The following is a 23,014-nucleotide window of genomic DNA, read 5'->3' as shown; positions in this document are numbered from 1 at the left end:
TCCAGGCTTTCAAATTTGTCACAAGAGTTTCCCATCTTGGATTTTGTAAGGAGTGCCTGTAATACGCACATGCACGATGGGCTTTGAGCAGCTAATGAGAAGCTCAGCTTAGGGGTACTCGCAAACCATCAAGCAGAAAATGAGGTTAGCCTTATAAGCTGATGCTACAGGGCTGATTATTAAATTCTGCTGTAAATTGTTTTGGCTTCTGAGCTGCCATGTAGCTATGATCTGAATGATTTACTAATTAGCCTTATATTGTGACATTTATATTATATTTATTGAATATATTATGTATCCGTCCCTAAACTCAGTGACAGCAGCATAGATCATGTGCAAAATATAATGTGCTACATTTCTGCCCTACTTCTTTAGTTAAGCTTCAGTTCTTCTTTAATATAAGAGATTAAAGTTTCTGTGTTAAGAACTAGATTCAAATTCTCCATTGATAAAAATGTATAGTTACCCTGTATTATTCGGACAGCATTTCATTTCCAGGAGGCCAGTCTGGTCCAATGCACAGGCATAGATGTCAATTACATGGCCAGAGGCAGCAGCACGGTATGCAAGGGCTTCATAATGCTACATAGATAGAAAATGTACAGTTTTAATTTTGTAAGTACCAAAAATACAAGAAACAGCTGACGTGAGACGAACAGATTTACAGAGTAACATGGCAACACCTAACAACCAGTAGGCATTTATGAATGGTCTTGCCAGGTAGAAGTTGCAAGGGGTTACTGTATGGTTAAAATCCACTATGTTACGACCTTGATTATGGTGCAAAATTAAGCTAAATATAAATATATTATATATATATATTAATATAAAAAAATGTGACAGCCTGTCCATATGTTAGAAAATGGGAATACGAGATGGAAGAAGCTTTGTACTTTCTCAAAGCATATGTGCTGGAAGGTACATAACATATTCCTAGCAGTGTGTATACCGAAAGAACATCCAGTACTTACTTTGGTAGCCTTTTTGACATACTTGATATTGTCTTTTTCAATATCATGCCAAGAACGGATAGGAGTCTTTAGCTCATCGCCCACCACCATCCCTGGACCCTGAGTGGCTGGACCCCCGATAAACAGCATTATGCGCGCACCAGTGTTGGGGAATGTGCACTGTTTCAAAAGGAACGTAACAGTAAGTAGAGAGACACAGAGCTTTTTTTGTAAACATAACAGACACTCATGAAATCACTGCTATTTATTATATGCTGTGGAGTTTCAGTCCTCCATTTACTTCCTCACAATCTAAGTCACACAAACTATGTAAGATACCATCTTCCCACAATTCACTATTTAGTGGGCTGATGGGCCTCTGTGTACTTGGAATGCCTGGGCCTATTTTGACCTGCAGGTGCTAAATTACACAATTATAGTGCACTTATCTATAGCAGCCAATCAGCACTTTGCTTTATACTAGGGATGCACCGAATTCACTATTTCGGATTCGGCCGAACCCCTGAATCCTTTGCGAAAGATTCGGCTGAATACCGAACCGAATCCGAACCTTAAGTCACACAAACTATGGATAGTTTATCAGTTTAACCAGTTAATCTGCCTATATGTCTTCGTATGCTCTCCCTTTCTCTGCATGGTTTTCTGCCGACACTCCAAACTCCTTGCTCCAAGTTTTGCAAGGCAGCAATGCTAACCACTACACCACTGTGCTGTCCTGTTTACACAGATAAAACTGTCACAACAGAATTTTCCAGATATACAGTAAACAAGAAGCAATAAAAAAAAGTTGAACATAATGAAAGTTAAGCTGGGCATACACAGACACAATTTGTGCTACTCTACAAACGATCAGCTAACCGATCATTTTAACGAACAATTCATCCATCATAGTTAAAGATATGTATAATATCTTTGTTGTGTTGGCTACAAGATTATACATATAAAACAGACAACGCTGTCCCTTTGTTTCATTTAGCATCTACTACAACCCTTCAAAATAAAGGCATGCATAGTGAACATTCATTTAACGATGATTATCTGATCACAGTGTAAATTTTTAAACCTGTCTGATCGAATGTTGGGATGATGTAGTCTAAACGCCCCCATCAATGTAACGATAAGCAGACAATTTTACTAGATCATCCTTTCACACAACGAAATGTGCACATGTATGACCACCTTAACATGACTCAAAGTTAGAAAAACAGTCTATTCAGACCTACCTGCAAAGCTAAATAGATTTATAAAACCAACAGTGAGACAAATTAGATTAAGGGGTTTGCTCTAACGCTCTGCCTTCAGTATTTGTAAGAATGCATCAATCCTCTCAAAGTTAACGCTTTTCCAGTAGGCATCAATCAAATAAGGATGAGGAAAGCACTCAAGAAGCAGGAACTGCTGTGATCAAAGTTTTTAATGCAGGACTACATACATGACATGTTTTGGCCTTGCGTGCCTGGGAACGCAAGGCCCGAAACATATTTTGTATGTAGTCCTGCATTAAAAACTTTGATCACAGCAGTTCCTGCTTCTTGAGTGCTCTCCTCGTCCTTATTTGATTGAGTGAGACCAATGAAACCTCTCCTGTGAAACCACCCAGAAAGAAAGTGATGTTTTCAAAAAGTTTTTCCTGTTCACCTCAAGAAGTCCAACTGCTATGGAGAGGGCAGCTCCCGATGATCTGAGAGGCCTCTTGCCTTGGGGAACCGGCCATGGATCCCTTTGAAGCTCCCCCAGAAGGTCAGTGAGATTCATGTCAATATTCTGCACTGGTTGTAAAAATCTGGGCAAGACAAATCGTAAATATAAGTGAGAAGTCATTGAGAAACAGTGTCTAAAGTAACCTTTAGATTTACACAGAAATGCAGAAGCAGATAAAATGAGCAGGGGTAAAGAATTCATTTACTAAACTATAAGGCCAAACTATAAAGGATTAAAAAAAAAAATAAAGAAAAAATAAAGCTGCATTATATGAGCATTCACTTTGGAATGGTCTTTTCAGCCCTGTCTTTGTGAGGTGGTGAACTTAATTGAATTAACTTAATTAAATGAACTTAATTTAATGATATATTTTCATGTAAAAGGTCCATTTACAGTTATGACTTGCAGGACACTCTGCGGTTTGCCTTTACTTTATAAGAAATTAAAAAAAAATCTAAATATATTCCTGCATTAATTAACAGATAAGCCCATTTACCTGTTGGAGGGAGGAGGCTGTTGAACTTGTGGCCCACGGCCTTGTTGAGCAGCTGGAGCTTTTGTAAGAGATAACATTTCCTGTAACAGAGCATTTACTATTATAGACTTGCGCTGGCAAAAATTCTGCCTAATTTCTGGATTTTTACCAAATGATTGTAATAGATCTTTGCTCTCATTTGTACGTTTACAGAATAAAATACTCCATAAAAAAATTAAACCTTGGAAGACATAACTACAGTTATTGATCATGTGGTATATTTTCCCTTTCCAATATGGACATGTCTCCCCCTGCTGGCTAAGGATGGTGGCACATGAGGTGCTGAAATACATTCACCCAGAGAGAACAAAAACCAGGTAATTATAACGTCTACATCCAAGGCAAATTTGTGTGTTTACCCAATTGATGAACTCAACACATGCTGATTTTTAGTTCTGAGTGTAAAGGTATTGCATGTGACTCGTTGCCTGCGGGTAGCATCAAAATTTTTAACAGTAAAAATGATTTCCATGTTAAATATTGATGGTATTAAATTTCACTGCAGAAAATCTCTAAAACTCAATTACACTTAAATACATTTTCTTCCTTGTTACCTGGATTTGCTTTCCAGTAAGGTCTTTATTTCCCCTAAAAACATAGCTCTTAGAAATGCCTTCGCATCCCAGTTCATGCACGTGAACCATCCGTCCAAACGTTATCAGCCCCACCAGTGCTGTAGGAGGCAGCAGACTGAGAGACATCTGCATGGACTCCTTCAGAGCTTGAAGATCCTCATCTTCCATGCAAGTGTCCACAACGTACAAAAAGATCAGTGGCATCTGAGGTCCCCGCTAAGAATTGCAACCGAGACAAAGAACATTTTATTATTGCCGGCAAACTCAAGTCAAATGTAGTGTGAAGCAGGATGAAATTAAACCCGAAGAAAGAAAGGGTAACTTGTATCAAATTCCACAGGCAAATATATTAACGAAAAACAGCAAAGAAAAGTATGATAGCACCACTTCCCAGCCCTGAGAAACAGAACTTGATAAATAAAACAAAACCCTCCTATCTCAAACAAGATGATGCTGAGCGATGAGTTTCTCACCTGAACTACGTACTCAATACTGGAAAACTGTGGCAGAAGCTCTGCAGGTTGATTTATTTCTGTGATGCCTGCATATGTAGGGGGAAACTGGAAAAATGGAAAAAGGGTTGTACTATCCGATAATATTAACAGCAATGTTATGTAGCATTCTATCATGTTTTTATTGCTTCTAGCACAATTAGTTATCAATAGCAGGTAAGCTAGTGAGAAAGCTAGATAGATCTTCTGCTATTTGTTCATGTCTGGACCACCACTGGGCACCCTGACTGTTAGGGGGTTATTTATTAAAGTACAAATGGTAAAAACTCAAAATTTTTTTGTTTTTTTAATATAAAATTCAAATTTTTAGTGGAAAAAAAAACTTGAATTTTTTGAGATTTATTATACCCAGAGGCTGCAAAATGTCCAAAAAATCTGTCGAGGTCCTGTAGAAGTCAATGACAGAAGTCCTATTTGCGATTTGAAATTTCATACGATTATCCGAACATTTCTGGCTTTTCTGACGATTTCATGAAAAAAATCTGACTTTTCAGGCGTCTGGCTTTTCTGACGATTTCATGAAAAAAATCAGACTTTTCAGGCGTCAAATACAAAATATTCAGATTTTTCGTGTGACAATCGTGTGACAATCTGATTTTTTTCTTGTTTTTTTCAATGATAAATAGGGTCTTCGTTAATAACCCCCTTAAAGGGATTGTTCACCATTGAGATAATTTTTAGTATGATGTAGAGAGTGCTATTCTGAGACAATTTGCAATTTGTTTTCATTTTATATTATTGAAGGTTTTTGAGTTATTAGCTTTTTATTCAGCAGCTCTTCAATTTGCATCTGAAGCAATCTGGTAACTAGGGTCCAAATTACCCTAGCAACCATACATCAATTTGAATAAGAGACTGGAATATAAATAGGAGAGGGCATGACTAGAAGGATCAGTAATAAAAAGTAACAATACATTTGTAGCCTTACAGAGCATTTGTTTTTTTAGAAGGGAGTCAGCAGCACCCATTTAAAAGCTCCAAAGAGTCAGAAGAAAAAGGCAAATAACTATAAAAAAAAATAATGAAGACCAATTGAAAAGTTGCTTCGAATTGGCCAGTCTATAACATAATAAAAGTTACCTTAAAGGTGAACAACCACTTTAATGTTCGGGACTGGTAAATGTTATAAACATATGCGAAATGTCAAACAAACGATTAGCAGAGACATGTACAAAACTTTGCACCCAAAACACACAGATGATATTTGCTAAATGCAGCAGACCTATCTGTATCACAGAAAATAAATGGTATGTCGTTGAATAAGCTGCAACAGGGGATGAAGCAGGGCTATAATTAAGGACTTTAGGACAACCTAGAGAGCAATAATTTTTTTAAAAAAATGGAGGAGGAGCACAATTTCAAAAACCGTTGATTATGATTATACACGTATGGGACCTTTTATCCAGATTGCTCGGGACCTGTGGTTTTACGCATAACAGATCTTTGGATAATTTGGATCTTCATACCTTAAGTCTACTAGAAAATCTTGTAAACATTAAATAAACCCAATAGGCTGGTTCTGCTTCCAGGATTAATTATATCTTAGTTTGGATCAAGTACAAGGCACTGTTTTATTATTACAGAGAAAAAGGAAATCATTTTTAAAAATGGGGATAGTTTAGATAAAATAGGGTCTATGAGAGACAGCCTTTCTGTAATTTGGAGCTTTTTGGATAATGGGTTTCCGGAAAACAGATCCTATACCTGTACTTTAAAGGTAATTCTTCTTAAAAACATTCCTAAATATATTACAAAAACAAATGACCTATGACATAAACCTAATATCTAGAAATGTCATTTGAATAGCTAAAAGTGCATCGTCGGATTTTATTTGTAATCTCTGTATATATAGTCCTGTAACTCTGTAAGACTACAAGTGTGATACACAACATGCAAGCTTTAAATGTGCATATATAGTGAATAAACTACCCCCCTGTTATAAAATATAAGGATATTATGTCACCGAGGCATTCCATGACCATATAAAAGTACGAGGCTGAAGGCCGAGTGTTTTTATACAGGTCATGGAACTCCGAAGGTAACTTCTAATATCCTCATAGCCTCCAATAATGACTAATTATATCTTAGTAGGGATCAAGTACAATGTACTGTTTTATTATTACAGAGAAAAAGGAAATCATTTTTAAAAATTTGGATTATTTCATTATAATGGAGTCTATGGGAAATTTGGAGCTTTCTGGATAATGGGTTTCCGGATAACGGATCCCATACCTGTATTGGCGTTTTATTGTCAAGATTGAATCAATTATCAATTATAGCTCCTTCCTGTGTAAATAGGAATTGCCTACCGCTAACTCTGCAAGAAAGCAGGTAATGGTGTGACGGGGGCACATAGACTATTAAATGTATGTTTACAAATGCAAGAAGTCTGACTGGTAAAATGGGAGAGCTGGAGCTGCTGGTGATGGAAGGAAAATATGATGTGATTGGTGTGGCCGAAACATGGCTGAATGAGTCGCATGACTGGGCAGTAAATATCAGTGGCTATACTTTGTTTCGGAGGGACAGAGGCAATAGAAAAGGAGGAGGGGTATGTCTGTTTGTTAGGCAGGATTTAAAAGCTCATATAAAGGAGGAGGTTATGTTAGAAAATGAGGGGGCAGAAGTCGTATGGGTGGAGTTCTTCACCAATTGTAAAGAATCCAGCAAATTAATTGTAGGCGTATGCTATAGACCCCCTAATGTAAGTGAGGAGGAAGAGACAAAGCTCCTAATGCAAATAGAAAAGGCTGCTAGTTTAGGTAAAGTAATGATAAGTTAATGGGATCAGTTAATGGGAACAAGTTTATAAACTTATTGCACGACAGTTTTTTAGCACAGGTTGTTGAGGAGCCTACCAGAAAAAATGCTATTCTTGATTTAGTGATCTCAAATGACTCAGAACTTATTGCAAATGTGCAAGTCATTGAACCCCTGGGTAATAGTGACCATAATGTTATATCATTTAATGTCTGGTGCAAAAAACAAAAATATACTGGGGCAACAAAAACCATGAATTTTGCAAAAGCTAATTTTTGTGCCTTGAGGGCTGCCCTACAGAGAATTGATTGGGGCATTAGGTTTTCAGCTAAAAACACAGAACAGAAATGGTTGTCCTTTAAAATGATATTAAATCATTACTGTTCTCAATTTATTCCCTTAAGGACTAAACGTAGAAGCTCTAAGAATCATCCTGTGTGGCTTAATACAGTAAAGAAGTTAATGGGAAAGAAGAGAAATGCATTTAAAAACTACAAATCTGTAGGGACAGAAGCTGCATTTAATGAATATAAACACTGTAATAAATGTTGTAAATCAGCAATCCGGAAGGCTAAGAAAAGAAATGAAGAGTTAATTGCGGTGGAGGTGAAAACTAACCCTAAAAAGTTTTTTAAATATATTAATAGTAAAAAGATGCATGGTTGTAACAGATACAGATAAGGCAAATGTGTTAAATCAGTTCTTTTCTTCAGTGTATACAATAGAGGAGTCTGGGTTCACAGGCTCACTTAATAACTGCACGAATGGTTCAGCTCAATCTAGTCAGTGGCTGACTCAGGATATGATTCAAAAAGCTTTAATACAAATTAATGTAAACAAGGCTCCAGGGCCTGATGGCATACACCCCCGGGTTCTAAGAGAGCTTAGTTCAGTTTTAGACCAGCCCTTATTTCTGATTTTCTCAGATTCACTGTCATCTGGTATGGTGCCTATGGATTGGAGAAAAGCTGATGTTATTCCAATATTTAAAAAGGGATTACGATCTCAGCCTGGCAATTATAGGCCAGTAAGCTTGACATCTGTGGTGGGCAAATTATTTGAAGGCTTGTTAAGGGATCACATTCAAAATTTTGTCCTAATGAATGGCATTATGAGCAACAATCAGCATGGCTTTATGAAGGATAGGTCATGTCAGACGAATTTGATTGCATTTTATGATGTGGTAAGTAAGATTCTGGATAGTGGGGGAGCAGTAGATGTGATCTATTTGGATTTTGCCAAAGCGTTTGATACTGTGCCCCACAAACGACTGCTTTCTAAACTAAGGTCTGTTGGGCTTAATGAAGTCGTTTGCACATGGATAGGAAACTGGCTACAGGATCGGGTACAGAGGGTGGTTGTTAATGGGACATTCTCTACTTGGAGAAAGGTTCTTAGTGGGGTCCCCCAGGGCTCAGTATTGGGTCCACTTTTATTTAACTTGTTCATTAATGACTTAGGGGAGGGTGTTGTAAGTAATGTATCAGTGTTTGCAGACGACACAAAATTATCCATCCCAATTAATTCCATCCAGGATGTGGCATCCTTGCAACATGATCTTGACCAACTGGCAATCTGGGCAGCTAAGTGGCAAATCAGATTCAATGTTGATAAATGTAAAGTCATGCACCTGGGATGTAAAAATATCCAAGCCACTTATACCCTTAATGGGACTGCACTAGGCAAATCCATTATGGAAAAGGACCTTGGAGTCCTTGTAGATGATAAACTTGGCTGTAGCAAGCAATGCCAGTCAGCAGCATCAAGGGCAAATAAGGTCTTGAGCTGTATTAAAAGGGGCATAGAGTCAAGGGAGGAGGGGGTCATTCTTCCACTGTATAGAGCACTGGTAAGGCCCCATCTAGAATATGCCGTACAGTTTTGGTCTCCATCACTCAAACAGGACATTATTGTATTAGAGAGGGTACAGAGAAGGGCAACTAAGCTGGTAAAAGGTATTGAAAATCTTAGCTATGAGGAAAGACTGGCCAAATTGGAGATGTTCACGCTGGAGAAGAGGCGCTTAAGGGGTGATATGATGACTATGTATAAATATATAAGGGGATCATATAATAATCTCTCTAATGCTTTATTTACCAGTAGGTCTTTCCAGCTGACACGAGGTCACCCATTCCGATTAGAAGAAAAGAGGTTCCGCCTTAATATTCGGAAGGGGTTTTTTACAGTGAGAGCTGTGAAGATGTGGAATTCTCTCCCTGAATCAGTGGTACAGGCTGATACATTAGATAGCTTTAAGAAGGGGTTGGATGGCTTTTTAGCAAGTAAGGGAATACAGGGTTATGGGAAATAGCTCATAGTCCAAGTTGATCCAGGGACTAGTCCGATTGCCATTTTGGAGTCAGGAAGGAATTTTTCCCCCTCTAAGGCAATATGGAGAGGCTTCAGATGGGTTTTTTGCCTTCCTCTGGATCAACTGGCAGATAGGTAGTTAATAAAAAAAAAAAAAAAAAAAAGTTGAACTCGATGGACATGTGTCTTTTTTCAACCTTACTTACTATGTTACTATGTTACTATGTTACTATGTTACTATGTTACTATGTTACTGCCAAAATTCTTAACCTCAGTTTGAGCTATAGTGCTTAAAGGAGAAGGAAAGCTATGGAGGCATTTTATTGCCAATAGATATAGCTGCAATAGTGCAAGTTAGAATGCTATATTAATTCTGTAGAAGGTTTTACCATACCTGACTTAAAAGCTCTAGAAGCTCTCTGTTTGTTTAGGATAGCAGCTACAGTATTAGCTTGCTGTGACATCACTTCCTGCCTGATTCTCTTCTTGCTCACTTATAGCTCTGGGCTCAGATTACAGCAGAGAAGGGAGGAGGGAGGGGAAGAGGAGCAAACTGAGCATGCTCATGCCCGGGGCAAGGAGGTTTGAGCTAAAATCAGGAAGTCTGATACAGAAGCCCATGTGTACACAATAGAAATAGAAATGTAGTGTTTCTTTTGATAGAAGACTCAGAGCAGCATTACTTTGAGGGTTTACTGGTGTATTTAGGTGGACCTTTCTGATAAGGCTTACTTCGTTTTTTTTAAAATTCAATACTGCTTTTATTGGCATTAAGACAAGCAGAAAGAAAAAGTAGTGACATACAATGACATTTGCAAGGTACAATGAGCAAGCACATAATATTGGTTTTTATGCATCAATATACAGTGATAACACTACCCTCACTCGCCTTACATCTAAGGAAGGCTTACTTAGTTTTGACATTTCCTTCTCCTTTAATAAGAGCAGACACTCTAAAGTTTATTGTGCTAAGTTAAGTATGCAAAGAAGTCTATAAATTCTCTTGTTATCAGCCAATCATTGCTTCCCCTGTATTACCTGATTTCGCTGGTAACAGAAGTTGCAAGCCCAAAGTTTTGCTCGATAATCCACTTGGCTGAAAAATAAACACATAAAATGCTCATGAAGGCAGGCGACCATATCTCAATCAGACACATATAAAAGTTACGTAAGCTTTGAAAGGCCATAAAACATGCAGACCTTTACCCAGTTTAGCAACCCACAGGCTAAATGAGGTTGATCTGATCGGATCATAATCCAGAACCAATTTGGACAATTTTCCAACCTTAATTAATTTTTTAAAACTAATTTCTGAATGCGAACGTAAAATTGTGTATTTTAAGTAGTTTACACCACTATATGGTATTGCCTAGGAGCTTGCTATATATACAGATAGAAAATGCTGAAACAATGTAATATTTACTTGCACACTAGTTCACTGTGTTATTTATATTGTATAATTTTAGTTATATTTTAATATTATATATAATAGTTACAATGAGTATATAATGAGTAATATCTGATTGTTTTTTTGGGGGCGAGGGTCAGTTTGTGTTTTCCTTTTTTGATAGTAGTCTTCTTGGCTAAGCTTCACCTATTTCAATGAATAAAAAAATAATAACAATAAAATAACAAGGATTTTTAAAGAGATACAGACACCAGAAAATAACCTTTTTTTATATCCCTCATAACATTATCTTTGAATGCTATTTATAATTTTGCCATAAAAGTATTTGTCCGATGCTTTTACATTACTTTTCTTACCCCCATGTTCCTCTATGAGGGGGCTGCCATATTTGCGCAGCAGATACTAGAAAACTCTAACGGACAGTCTGAGATGGGACAGTCAGGTTGGCAATACAGTCTGGTTAAGGAACTTTGAGTTATAATTACTTACAAAAGCAGAACTATCAGCAAAAAACGATCAACGTCACCTATATGCAACTTTTACTGTAGATTACTATTTTGAAAAGAAAATTTTAGTCACTAGTCTTCATTATTTATAGTTTTTTTTGTCTTTTTTCCAGCTTTCAAATACAAATAAAGGCTCTATTGTGACTGCCACATCAAACTACCATACCAGGCACTTGCATGATCTGGGGGTCACACCAAACTGACAAATGAACAGTGACCCAGTAGTGCTGGTAGATGACAAAACTTTGTAGTCACTTTACAAGCACAAAGTTGCAATCAAAAGAAGGTATTGTAGCAGTCATGTGCTCGGAGATGGGCCCATATTAAATATGAATATGGCCAGACTTACCATAGTGGATTGAGTACCGCCCTGCATGTGGTCCTGCTGCACAGAACAGGCTCATACTGTATAGGGGGCAAGTCTGGACGCTCTTTTAGAGGTGTCAAGAGAGCAGCTACAGGAACCACCATCCTTGTGGCTTCCAGGCGGCTTGATGGCCACACATTCCAGCTGAAGCGAACCCCATCTCTGTCTTCATTTTGCTGAATAAATTCCAGGAATGTGGTCATGGTAAGACGCCCCTGTCCCTTAAAATAAAAGAGTTGTTGAAAACAAGTTGCAGCTAAAAATGTCTGAGAGTAGGGGAAGCTTGTTGAGTGATGCAAACATATCTGACAAAGAAACAACCAGATTTTAAATTGCCTGGCAGCTTAGTTTTAATACCAGCTCCCCTGATAACAAGAATTTTATGGTTATCATAGGAAAAGTAAAGTAGGACTGTGCCAATGTGTAACATTAAGGGGTTATTTACTAAACCTCAAATTAATCTGGTCAGGCTTTTTTGGGCAAAAACTCTAATTTGTCATGAGAAAAAAACTCTAATTTTTCAAGAGTTATTATACCCTGACGCTGCAAAAAGCCGGAATCTGAAAATCCGCCATCTCAGACCTGTCAAGGTCCTGTATAAGTCAATGGGAGAGGCACCCATCTCAATTTGAAGTTATCTTGGTTCGTGCTGGGTTTAGCCCAAAACAAAAAAATCTAGGTTTTCGGCAAAAATCGTGGGGTTTTTTTTAATTAAAAAAATAAGATAAATTTGGAGTTCAGTACATAACCCCTTAGTATGTTCTTCAGCCCTCTTAGCTCAGAACAAGTGAAATGAGTACATGAAAACAGTCACAATTTAGTTTGTGATTTATAAGCCCTGTCTGACCTTCAAAACAGGCCACCCTATTTCAACTGATTACGACCCCAATGGGGGGAGGCAGCCCAACAGATTGGGAACCGCTGACCCGGAAGGAAGAATACGAATACTATACGAGATACAAAAGCACATTTATTTCACTCTACTAAAAGAAAGTAAAATTTAGTGTAGGGGGTGGAGAGAACTGGTCTAAAAAATGCAAGGCCCTATTTATATATATTTATAAACTGTAATTAAGGACACTGCCAGTTGCTAGATGCCTAAATGCTGTTATCAGAAACCACTATATATATATATATATATACACCGAAACGGTGAAATAAAAACTACGATTTTTTTCACTAGAAAAAGACCTGTGAGTGCGGTTTAATAGTTCATTTTGATATATTTATATATTGACGTAGTTGGCCAAAATTAACTATTAAACCGCACTTACAGGTCTTTTTCTAGTGAAAAAAGTCTTCGTTTTTATTTCACCGTTTCGGTGTATATATATAGTGGTTTCTGATAACAGCATTTAGACATCTAGCAACTGCCAGTGTCCTTAATTACAGTTTATATACACTTCCTGAAGATGGCTCATGTGGCTGAGCCGAAACGTTGAATAAACTACACTTACTGTTTTTCATTAAGACCTATGCGTGCGGACTGTTTGTTGCTTTTATATATATATATATATATATATATATATATATATATATATATATACACACACACACACACACATATACACACACATATATATATATACAGTATATATATAATGGTTTCTGATAACAGCATTTAGGCACCTAGCAACGGGCAGTATTCTTAATTACAGTTAATAGTACAGACTACAACTCACGTCAACAATATTTCCCTAGAGTTAAAGAACCCGAAGAGTGTTTTTATACATGTTTTTCTAAACACTTCAAAGGCTGCTCCTTACCTGACACAAGGGCAAAATAAATGGCAACCAACAACTTAGCAAAGAAGCACAGACTATACAGTAAAATGTTACACAAGCATTTCTAAAATAGCTCGACTTACCAAGAGTAATAGTCAACATTAGCCAAGAGTTACAGTCAGCATTACATATATAAATTAATATATATGTGTATATATATGTATATATATATATATATATATATATATATATATATATATATATATATATATATATATATATATATATATATATATATATATATATATATATATATATAGCAACTTAATTCAACCTTAAAATATCTGGGCAAAAAGCGAAAGTAGGTGGCAGCAAGCAAGTAACGAACACTAGAAATAAACAGAACACACAGCTCAAACACATTGTAAATCTGTACTTACAGTCATGGCTGCCATTGTCCCACAATCCGTTAACAGTTTATATTCACCCATTCACTTGGACTACATTTCTCAGCAAGCCCTAACAAGCTGTAGCTTTATGGAACCCTTTGTGCTTTGTTGTTGAACTACAGCAGGAAACATCTTGAACACTGAACTAATACTATAACAAGGCACACAATGGTATATGGTTCGATATGTACATATTCTGAGGATGTAGATTTACACAGGACCAGATACTTATATAACCCACTAGTAGAAGCCCTACTAGAGGAACATGGTAATCAATGAAAGAAAGTTAAACCACTTGGCGCAGACCCAGGTACAGAAAAAATCCACTAAGGAAAGGCCTACACTTGAATAAGAGATATAGGTAAACCCACTAAGGCGAGTTCTAAACTGGATTGTAAGATAGGCAACTGGCTGGGTGCAGCCCTGTCTAACAGAATCACAGAAAACCCACTAGAGAAAATCCTGGGGACAGTCCTGACCTAGAGATACTTAGGCAACCCTCTGGAAGCAGCCCTGCACTAGAGATCTATAGGTAACCCATTGGGGGCAGCCCTGCTTTAAAAGTACCATAGAAACTACTCCACTCATGGGAGTTCTGCACTAAACTTAAATGGGCGCAGACCGACTGACACATATGAAACTAATGGGGTTAGGTTAAAGCCCTACTCTTTATACATAGGTAACTCAGTGGGTGCAGCCCTACTCTAGAGATACATAAGTAACCCTCTGGAAGCAGCCCTACTCTAGAGACACATAGATAACCCAGTGGGTGCAGCCTTACATTACAGATCTATAGGTAACCCAGTGGGTGCAGCCCTACTCTAGAGATCTATAGGTAACCCAGTGGGTGCAGACCTACATTACAGATCTATAGGTAACCCAGTGGGTGCAGCCCTACATTACAGATCTATAGGTAACCCAGTGGGTGCAGCCCTACATTACAGATCTATAGGTAATCCAGTGGGTGCAGCCCTAGATATACATAGGTAACCCATTGGGGGCAGCCCTGCATAATATCTAGTAACCCCTGCACTGCAGATCTATAGGTAACCCAGTGGGTGCAGCGCAGCCTGTACTAGAGGTAACGGGTGTGTATAGTCCTTTATTAGAGACACACTCATAATAGTCCCCTGAGGGAAGCCCTTTGATAACTGCATTTGCCACAACTTGATCCTGAACTCTGTCCGCTTGTGCTCTTCTGTGCCAGTCTCTGCTGCATTATTTCTTCTTACGTTTCGCCCCTACTAAGTTGGGCCCCTGCAGCCGCAAGTTACTGTCACAACGCCCCCCTTTTTATGTGACACAATCCTCGGATTTGCCACTTACCTCGTCACACACCTCGCTCCACTAGTCACACACCTCGCTCCACTAACTCCCTCAGTCAGTCTCAGCTGCCGGGCAGCGCACCGCGTGACGTCACCAACATGGCGGCGCCCACTGCCACGTCAAGGAGCAGAATTCCTTCGCAGGAGTGAGTGACAGCGAGGACAGTTTTGGGGGGATGACTGCTGGAATTGCTACTGCAGCTTGTGCCTATAGCGTTACACTAGCGTCTGCTTGTTAGTGAGCGTGTGGGACGTACAGCTGCACTGCGCCGGTGCGCTACTACACTAGTGACATTATTATGTTTTATATAACAGCCAACAAAGCATTCAGATGTATTTATTGAATACAAGCAGTGTCGGACTGGGACACCAGGGGCCCACCATAAAACCTTAGACCAGGGGTCCACTCTCAGTACTATTATTCTTCCTCTCCTCACTCAACCTCTATTCTCCTAGTTTATTTTTTTTACACGCTATAATCTATTATTCCATGTATTTAGCCTCTTTGTTCTCATAGAAATAGGGAATGACCATGAAATAGGTCAAATGTTTAGCAGCATGAGGGCCCACTGACACCTGGGCCCACCGGGAGTTTTCCTGGTTTCCCAGTGGGCCAGTCCGACACTGAATACAAGTAAGATGGAGATCTAGTAACTATAGCAACCAAATTGATGTTGGTAGACAGCGGACTAGCAAATGCTACATGCTGATTGGTTGCTGTGGGTTATTACGACAGCAGCAAACTTTGCAACTTTTATGAAATCACCTCTGGGTTTTATCTGCATTGAGAGGACTTTCTAGTGATCAGTCATAATTTGTGGGTTTTTTTTTTTTTTATTCTGTGCTGAGTAAAAGCAGGGTCGGACTGGGGGGCTTGAGGCCCACCTGGTCTACTGCCCCAGGGCCCCCCTCTGCCTCTCTAGTGCACCACGTCACTGTGCTGGGTCTCTGCGTGTGCTCACAGCACCATGTAAATGTTTATTTTGCCGCAACCCCCATCAAACAGGGGTCGCGCAACACCAAGAAGCGGAACTGGGCCGGCGGGCCCCCTGTTTTTTTCCCAGTGTCCCGCTACTGACACTGAGTAAAAGTTAAATTTCCCAGATGTTATTTGCAATGTGCAGCCCCTATGGTTACCACTTGATGGGTATTTTACCAACCTGGTAGTGATGTGCAGGTCAGGGTTTTCCTGACCCGCACTCGACCCTAACCCACCCTGCTGCAACCCGCACCCGCGCTTCCGGGGTCCTTTTATAGACCAGCCTCGCCCCACCAATGAGGTCACAATGATGTCACAAAAGGGGCAGGACAAGCAGATATGAGACTATAAAACCGGAAGTCGGATGCTGGCATTTAAAGGTGGCGGGCGGGGAGAGCAGGAGAAGAGCTCAACCCACACCCGCCCGCCACCCGCGAGGAGCAGTGCGAGGTAGACCCGAACCCACCCAACCCGCGAGTATCGGGTCGGCCCGCACATCACTACAACCTGGCCTTTAGAAATTATACTTGATGCTGCTGTTACATACCTCGCAAAAAAAATTGGCACGCCAAAATGTTTTTTGACCATGCTCATTTTTGTGGTCACACCCCCCTAATTACCATGTTAATTTTACAAAATTTGGCAGGTTATGAAAGTTTAAACCAATAAAGAAAAAGTAGTAACCCCACACCATGTGTTTATTTTGTTTGTCACAATTAATTTAAAACATAAATTAATGATAAGGTGAAACTGCTTAGTGCTTGATATATAGTGCAACGATATATAATTAATTAATTACTAACACACAACTCAATTAATCTTTCAATATAGATATAAATTAATTTATGAATTCATTTAAGCCACTTAAGAACTATATTTCAATTATTAACTCGAGTTATTAAAGTGCCAGTGCTTCCAAAAAATGGCAATTAATATATGAATTCATCTATCAATTTATTAAAGTGCTAAATACAAATCAAGTTGTTATTTCTTTAAAATTATCTTATTAAAATTATTAAATAGCTAGCAATTCATGAAATAAAAGATTGAAAATGAAAATAGAATAGAGGTGGAGTTGTCCCAAAATCAGAGTCTTTTTCTAGGCCCTGGGACACCACACGGGGAGAAAGGCAGGACGGTAGGGACTGCGGTCTCAGATCTTAACTAATCTGTTCAAGAGCTGTCTAAAAAAACTTAAACCCCCAGTGTCTTAGAAAAAAGATAATCGGAGAATGAAGTGCTGCTTTCAGTATTAACCCAAACTAAATGCTGCTATCAGATACTGCAATAGCAACTGAAGGCTTTTAAAATAATTTTTAAAAACAAAAAGAGCGGAGGCTGGCCAAAATGTTAAGTCCACTGGGTTCATATTATGATGCTGTTTAAAATGCCTTGCTACAGTAGATAGGGTTGTGTCATTTTTCTTGATTTTCCCAGCATTTCGTATAGAGCTGCAATGTTGCTGTATCCGTATTTTAACCATTTGTGTTGTCATTTCTATATATATGTAATAAAAGATGTATAGGAATGACAACACTAATGGTTAAAATGCAGATCTTTATATTTCTGAATAGAAATATAAAGGGGACAAATATAAGTAAAAATAAAATCCAGCTTCAGGACTGATCTGCTTCTTTGACTGCTGGTGTGAGTGAGCCCATCAACCATATTGCATTTTAAATCTCATATAAGAGATGCGCAGAACAATTCAAATAACTCCAAGAATAGAAATTGAAGATCAACTGCATATTGTCTCATAATATTACATTTTTTTTATCACATTGGACTGATTGCTATTGTTCCTGCATCCTTCCCGGTCCTTTTTAAATAAATATGTTGTTTCACCCCAGTATGAATATTTTTCTATTTCTGGAAAGCCAAATTCAGATGAAATTCAGTTTTTTTTTTCCTTTTTCTGATGATTTTCTTTCAAAAGTGTGAATTTCTGTTTAATAAATAATAAAGCATTTCATGATTTTCCTTTAGGGTTTTCATTTGCCTCAAAGTTTTGCTTTCTCTGTAGTACATGTATCCATTATTACCTACAGCTAATTGTAGCTAGTTTTTCAGCATTCTAGAACTATGCTGAATTTTTTTTTACAAAGTGAGAAATGGGATTAAAATGACAAAATATGGACATTGTGGTGCTGTTTAATGTGTGTCTCGAAGAATTTTTTAATGAATGGAGAGTGGCGGAGTTTCACTCTAGCAGACTGAGGCGATCTCTCACTTCACTCTTTGATAAATATACCCCATAGTTGCCTGGGTGAATCTAAAGAACCACTTTAGGCATCCAAACATACAAAGGGGTACATGCCTGAGAAAGTCTAACCCCCAGGGTTCCTACACAACCAATCTCAAACAAGAGAAGAAAGGAAGTACTGACAAAGAAGTAAGCCTGAATATTTTATTAAAGTAACAAAAGAAACTGAAATTTTTCCCATTGTACATATGAAAAATATATCCTGCTTAGGGTTATTATTGCATGCATTGACTTTAGAATAGACAGTACAAAATAAGGGAATAGAACTGTGTGTGTGCATACAGGATCATTTTATATGACATTTCTCTTAAATAAACATAAGTATGCTTCTAGGGAGATACAAGCTTGGAAAACTGCCTGTGTGTCTCATTGTATCCCAATATGTAGGGGCAAATTTACCTACGGTCGAATATCGAGGGTTAATTAACCCTCGATATTCGACTGGCGAATTGAAATCCTTCGACTTCGAATATCGAAGTTGAAGGATTTAGCGCAATTCGTTCGATCGAATGATCAAAGGAATAATCGTTCGATCGAAGGATTTCAATCCATCGATCGAAGGATTATCCTTCGATCAGAAAATTGTTAGGAAGCCTATGGGGACCTGCCCCATAGGCTAACATTGGCCTCGGTAGGTTTTAGGTGGCGAACTAGGGGGTCGAAGTATTTTTTAAAGAGACAGTACTTCAACTATCGAATGGTCGACTAGTAATCTTTCGATTCGAAGTCGAGTTGAAGTAGTCCATTCGATGGTCGAACTACCAAAAAAAAACATTTGAAATTCGAGCTATTTTTCCTCTATTCCTTCACTCGAACTAAGTAAATGGGCCCCGTAGTGTTGAGCAGGCAGGTATCAGTTACTTATCAGCAACCACGTTCCTGCATCTAGTCTCCTCGGCCAAAAGGACAGAGATAACATTATTTAGTAGCAATCTAACAACATATCATTATCCATCAATTGGTTGCTTGTTAACAGATGTGAGTGATGCACATAAAGATCTTTAATGCACATTGTTACATTGCAAAAGACACATACTCATATCAACTACATGTGCAAGTCTAAGGTATTATGTCTAAATATATATGTTGTCTGGGATTCAGGTCAGTGTCTGCTTGGTTGCACTATTATTTTCACCACAGCAGGTTCTGTTTTATTATAGAGAAAAATTAAATCATTTTTAAAAATGTGAATTATTTGATTAAAATTGAGCCTATGGGATATGGCCTTCCTGTAAATCAGTGCTCTCTGGTTAACGGGTTTCCGGATAATGCCATACCTGTACTTGTCAAAAGGCCAATATTTTGGGATTTAGTCTTGCTTCACCCAATGTATGGGTTGAGCAGACAGTATGAATTGAATTGGCCAAAGGGCCCATCCATTTCTTCTTGAAAAGCCAACTTGCTGGGTTGTTATTTATTAAGGAACCAGAAAAGGTAGTTCACAGCTTCAAAAACATATCCATTATGTCATCACTGGTTATGACTCATTATCAGGTAATTTAAACCAGACAGCAAATTCTATTGCCTGCGTTAAAAAAAAACTATTTACATGGGAGGGTAACACACATTTGGAACCCAGTCATAAATAATGGTGTTTTGATATGAAAAATGCCTTTGTTGTCTGCATTCCACATTGAGACCATCTCCCAGCTGCTCATTGTTCCTAGTCAATTCTTTGCTAAAATTTTGTTTTCTGTAATATTTTTTATTTCCAAGCATTGAAATTGAAAATTTTCAGTGATTGTTTTATTCAAAGGGATTGTTCACATTTACATTAACTTTTATTATGATGTAGAGAGTCATATTCTGAGACAATTTGCAATTGGTTTTAATTTTTTATTATTTGTGGTTTTTGAGTTAAAGGGGACGTCACCCGAAAAAATGATTACAAATCATATTTTATCACAATAGTCAAGCAAAATGTTTCATTTACCACCGCTCTTTGCAATCTATCTTTTAGCCAGTTCTCTATACAAGTACAAATACTATGTTCCAGGCCAAAATTCCTTAATTTAACCAGTAACCTTTTGTGTGGCACTATATAAAATGCTTTAGCAAAGTCTAAGTAGATCACATCCACTGCCATCCCAGAATCAAGGTTCCTGCTCACCTTCTCATAAGGAAATGAAGTTAGTCTGGCAAGATCTATTAGGCATAAAACCATGCTGGCACAAACTCATAGTATTATAATTTGCTATGAATTCCAGTATCTTATCCTTTATTAACCCTTTAATCTACCACGACTGTCAGACTAACTGGCCTATAGTTTTGAGGCTGAGAATGGGGTCCCTTTTTAAATTGCGCCACCACATTAACAATTTTTCAGTCTCTCAGCACCATGCCAGAGCTTAATAAATCCTGAAATGAATACCTGGGATGAATACCATGCAGTCCTTATCTTAACTAGGGATGCACCGAATCCACTTTTTTGGATTCGGCCGAACCCCCGAATCCTTCACGAAGGATTTGGCCGAACCGAATCCGAACCCTAATTTGCATATGCAAATTAGGGGTGGGAAGGGGAAAACATTTTTTACTTCCTTGTTTTCTGACAAAAAGTCACGCAATTTCCCTCCCTGCCCCTAATTTGCATATGCAAATTAGGATTCGGATTCGGTTCGGCCGGGCAGAAGGATTCGGCCGAATCCGAATCCTGCTGAAAAAGGCCGAATCCCGAACCGAATCCTGGATTCGGTGCATCCCTAATCTTAACATGTTCTAGTCTCTTTTGAATTTCCTCATGTTCGAACAGGGTCGGACTGGGGGGCCCAGGGCCCACCGGGACTACTGTCCAGGGCCCCCCTCTGACCCCCCTGCCCCCCTACTGTGACGCACAGAGTGCGCGCACATGAAGGCGCATAAAAAAACCTTTTTTCTGGAGATCTGGAGAGGGGTCTGTGTGTGAACCATAAGAAATATGTTAAATACCAATCTAGTTGGTGTTTATTTACTGTTAGTTGCTGATACCAACATACTGTTTTAGTGATTTTTTTTTTTACTTTTTGTACAAAAACATACAAACCTAGAGAATCTCTGTTAACAAAGTTTTGCAATTTAACATCTCCATTGACAAGGGGAGACTGATTTATCAAAAAAAAAAACTTGGGAAAAAATGAGAGAGACTTTTGGCTTTATTTCCTCTCACTAAATTGAATAGTCGAGTTTGCATTTTTGAACACCAGTGAGAATCACATTGAGGGGCAAATTCACTAAGCGCATTTTCGTTACTTCGCAAATTCACTAACGAAAAATGTCGTAAATTCGCTAGTGTTACTTCGCACCCTTATGCCTGGCGAATTTTCACAACGGGCGTAGCTACACAAATTCACTAACTTGCGCAGTGTACTAAACGCTACCTTTTACGCTAGCGTTGGGCATTTTCGTTATTTCGCAAATTCACTAACGAAAAATGGCATAAATTCGCTAGTGTTACTTCGCACCCTTATGCCTGGCGAATTTTCACAACGGGCGTAGCTACGCAAATTCACTAACTTGCGCAGTGTACTAAACGCTACCTTTTACGCTAGACTTCCTTCACCACCGCAGACCAGTCGAAGCGCAATAGAGTAGATAGGGATTGCTTCAAAAACAGTTCAAATTTTTTCTAAGTCCCAAAAAACGCTGGCGTTTTTTCTATATTATGGGTGATAGGCTGAAAAAGATCGAAAAAAAATTTGGGGCTCCCCTCCTTCCCCCCTACATTTACTAACTCATGGCAACTTAACTATACAGTGGGCACATGTGTAGGGCAAAAAAAAAATTTATTTGATGTTCTGAAGGTTTCCCAGGCATTTGTAGTGATTGTACGTATTCCTCCATTGAAATTTGGATTTGGCGTCGTATGCAAATTAACCATCGCTAGCGTAACTTCGCTTCGCTTAGTGAATCAACGCTAGCGAACTTCGCAACCTTACGCTACCCCTGAGCGCAACTTTGGATTTTAGTGAATTTGCGGAGCGCTGGCGAAACTACGCCTGGCGAAGTGCGGCGAAGTTACACCTGGCGCAACTACGAATCTTAGTGAATTTGCCCCTATGTCTGAAAAAAATTCAAATCGAGTTCGATTAGGGTTTTTTTCTCAGGAAGGCTGCAAACAACTCCCGGGATCCCAGGACTTCCCCCATATGCTAGAACAGCAATTTGGCAGGTTTAAATTGGCAAATAGTCTAATTCAAATTCTTAAAGGGCCAGCACATAATACATTTCAAAAATCCAATTTGAATTTTTTTTAAAAACTCAAATCAAATTTTAACTATTCCCTAGTCAAATTTCACACAAAAAAGCAAAAATTTTAATTTTCACTTAGACCATTGATAAATCTGACGCTTTGTGTTTTTATAATTTTAATTATTTTATTATATTAATATATTTGTGTTTTCCTTGCATTGAGAAAAAATATTACACCTATTTTTTTTTATAAATAATCCCACGAGTGATTAATTAAACCAAATTATACACCAAATACTGAGGTTTTCTGCTAAAACATAGGAGGCCTGCCCACTTAATAAATAACTGTATTCAAGGGTTGGGCCATATCTTTTTAGTCTTTGACAATCTGTAATAGATGTAGTACAATGTCATAATGACCAAATATCAGCAATAGTTTTTGTCATTGACAGTCTTTCATAG

General features: G+C 38.3%; 1 protein-coding gene across 1 annotated transcript in view; it reads right to left on the bottom strand.

Annotated features, from left to right (window-relative positions):
* The window catches only part of LOC108699246 (protein transport protein Sec23A), a 77,145-nt gene extending 61,796 nt beyond the window's left edge, over positions 1 to 15,349 (bottom strand). Inside the window, exons 1-9 of the mRNA XM_018231207.2 lie at positions 15,145 to 15,349; positions 11,628 to 11,866; positions 10,403 to 10,460; positions 4,256 to 4,342; positions 3,762 to 3,998; positions 3,169 to 3,248; positions 2,610 to 2,754; positions 972 to 1,130; positions 467 to 582 (exon numbers count right to left, since the gene is read on the bottom strand). Of these exons, the coding sequence (XP_018086696.1) occupies positions 467 to 582; positions 972 to 1,130; positions 2,610 to 2,754; positions 3,169 to 3,248; positions 3,762 to 3,998; positions 4,256 to 4,342; positions 10,403 to 10,460; positions 11,628 to 11,848 (1,103 nt within the window). The 5' untranslated portion in view covers positions 11,849 to 11,866; positions 15,145 to 15,349. The remainder of the gene's footprint in view (positions 1 to 466; positions 583 to 971; positions 1,131 to 2,609; positions 2,755 to 3,168; positions 3,249 to 3,761; positions 3,999 to 4,255; positions 4,343 to 10,402; positions 10,461 to 11,627; positions 11,867 to 15,144) is intronic.
* Positions 15,350 to 23,014: the final 7,665 nt, after the last annotated feature.

This window comes from Xenopus laevis, chromosome 8L (genome assembly GCF_017654675.1).
Source record: "Xenopus laevis strain J_2021 chromosome 8L, Xenopus_laevis_v10.1, whole genome shotgun sequence".
NCBI classification, from domain to species: Eukaryota; Metazoa; Chordata; class Amphibia; order Anura; family Pipidae; genus Xenopus; species Xenopus laevis.
Note: the sequence above shows the minus strand (reverse complement) of the source record. Positions and strands in the feature narration are given on the sequence as shown.